This window comes from Nothoprocta perdicaria, unplaced genomic scaffold (assembly GCF_003342845.1).
Source record: "Nothoprocta perdicaria isolate Ctin4 unplaced genomic scaffold, notPer1 scaffold_13, whole genome shotgun sequence".
NCBI classification, from domain to species: Eukaryota; Metazoa; Chordata; class Aves; order Tinamiformes; family Tinamidae; genus Nothoprocta; species Nothoprocta perdicaria.
The window spans coordinates 2,573,868-2,575,105 of NW_020454427.1; the positions used below are offsets into that span (position 1 = coordinate 2,573,868).

General features: G+C 60.5%; 1 protein-coding gene across 1 annotated transcript; it reads left to right on the top strand.

The window, feature by feature from the left end:
- On the top strand, positions 1-866 carry GSX2 (GS homeobox 2). Its single transcript, XM_026033611.1, has 2 exons — positions 1-430; positions 526-866. Exons 1-2 carry the CDS (start codon positions 1-3, stop codon positions 864-866), a joined length of 771 nt encoding a protein of 256 aa, XP_025889396.1.
- The last annotated feature ends 372 nt before the right edge of the window (positions 867-1,238 follow it).

A 1,238-nucleotide genomic window follows, 5' to 3' on the forward strand; every position in this document is an offset into this window, starting at 1 on the left:
ATGTCCCGCTCTTTCTATGTCGACTCCTTAATCATCAAGGACTCGTCGAGGGCGGCTCCGTCGCTGCCCGAGCACCACCACCACCACCACCACCACCACGGCCAGGACTTCTTCCTCCCGCTCGGCATGCCGGCTCCCCTCGTCATGTCCGTGTCGGGCCCGGGCTGCGCGGCCCGCAAGAGCGGCGCGTTCTGCGTGTGCCCGCTCTGTGTCACCTCGCACCTGCACAGCTCCCGCGGCGGCGGCGGCGGCGGCGGCGGGGCCGTGCCCCTGCTCAAGAGCCAGTTCCCGGGCGGCGGCGAGGCGCAGTGCTGCCCGCGGGCGGGCCCCGCGCCCGCCGCCGCCCTGGGCCCCGGCGCGCACCACGCGCCCGCCTGCGCCGCCGCCTACGGCGTGAGCGACCCGCGCAGGTTCCACTGCCTCGCCATGGGTAGGACGGGCCCCCGGGGCGGCCGCGGCTCCGCGCGCGCTCTGCTGCAGCCCTCGTCACGCTGAAGTTCTTGTCTCTCTCTTTCTCCCGTCCAGGAGGGTCCGATTCCAGCCAAATGCAGAACGGGAAGAGGATGAGGACGGCTTTCACCAGCACCCAGCTCTTGGAGCTGGAGCGGGAGTTCTCCTCCAACATGTACCTGTCCCGTCTGCGCAGGATCGAGATAGCCACCTACCTGAACCTGTCCGAGAAGCAGGTGAAGATCTGGTTCCAGAACCGCCGGGTGAAGCACAAGAAGGAGGGCAAGGGCACCCAGCGCAACCCGCACGGCACCTGCAAGTGCAGCACGAGCCAGGGGCACTTTCCCAGGTCGGAGGACGAGGAGTCTCTGTCCCCTGCATCGGCGACCGAGGAGAAGGAGATTTCGCTGCTATAGGAGCCCGCCCGCCCGCGGCCCCTACCTGGCTGAGCGGCGCCTTCTGCATATGAATATATATATATATATATATATATATATATGGAATGTAAATGTTTTAGTCGCGAGAGTTCAACTAAAAAGTTATTTATGTAACCCCAGGAGCGGACACCTGCTCTTCCTAACATGTAGCGCGGCACTGGATTCGCGCGGCCCGGGCTTCTCTCCTGACTACCCTCCGGCGTTTTAAAGAAAAAAAAAAATCACGTTTTAAACAGGAAAGTTGAGGTTTTAGAAAAGTGAAACGAACGAACAAACAACAACAACAAAACTTTTAGGACTGAAGACCTCCCGGACGGACTTTAAAAAAAAAAAAAAAAAAAAAAAAAAAAA

Coding starts and splice junctions, on each gene's coding strand:
- GSX2 (XM_026033611.1), top strand. CDS start 1: ATGTCCCGCTCTTTCTATGTCGACTCCTTAATCATCAAGGACTCGTCG. Junction 431..525: donor GTTCCACTGCCTCGCCATGG/GTAGGACGGGCC, acceptor TCTCCCGTCCAG/GAGGGTCCGATTCCAGCCAA.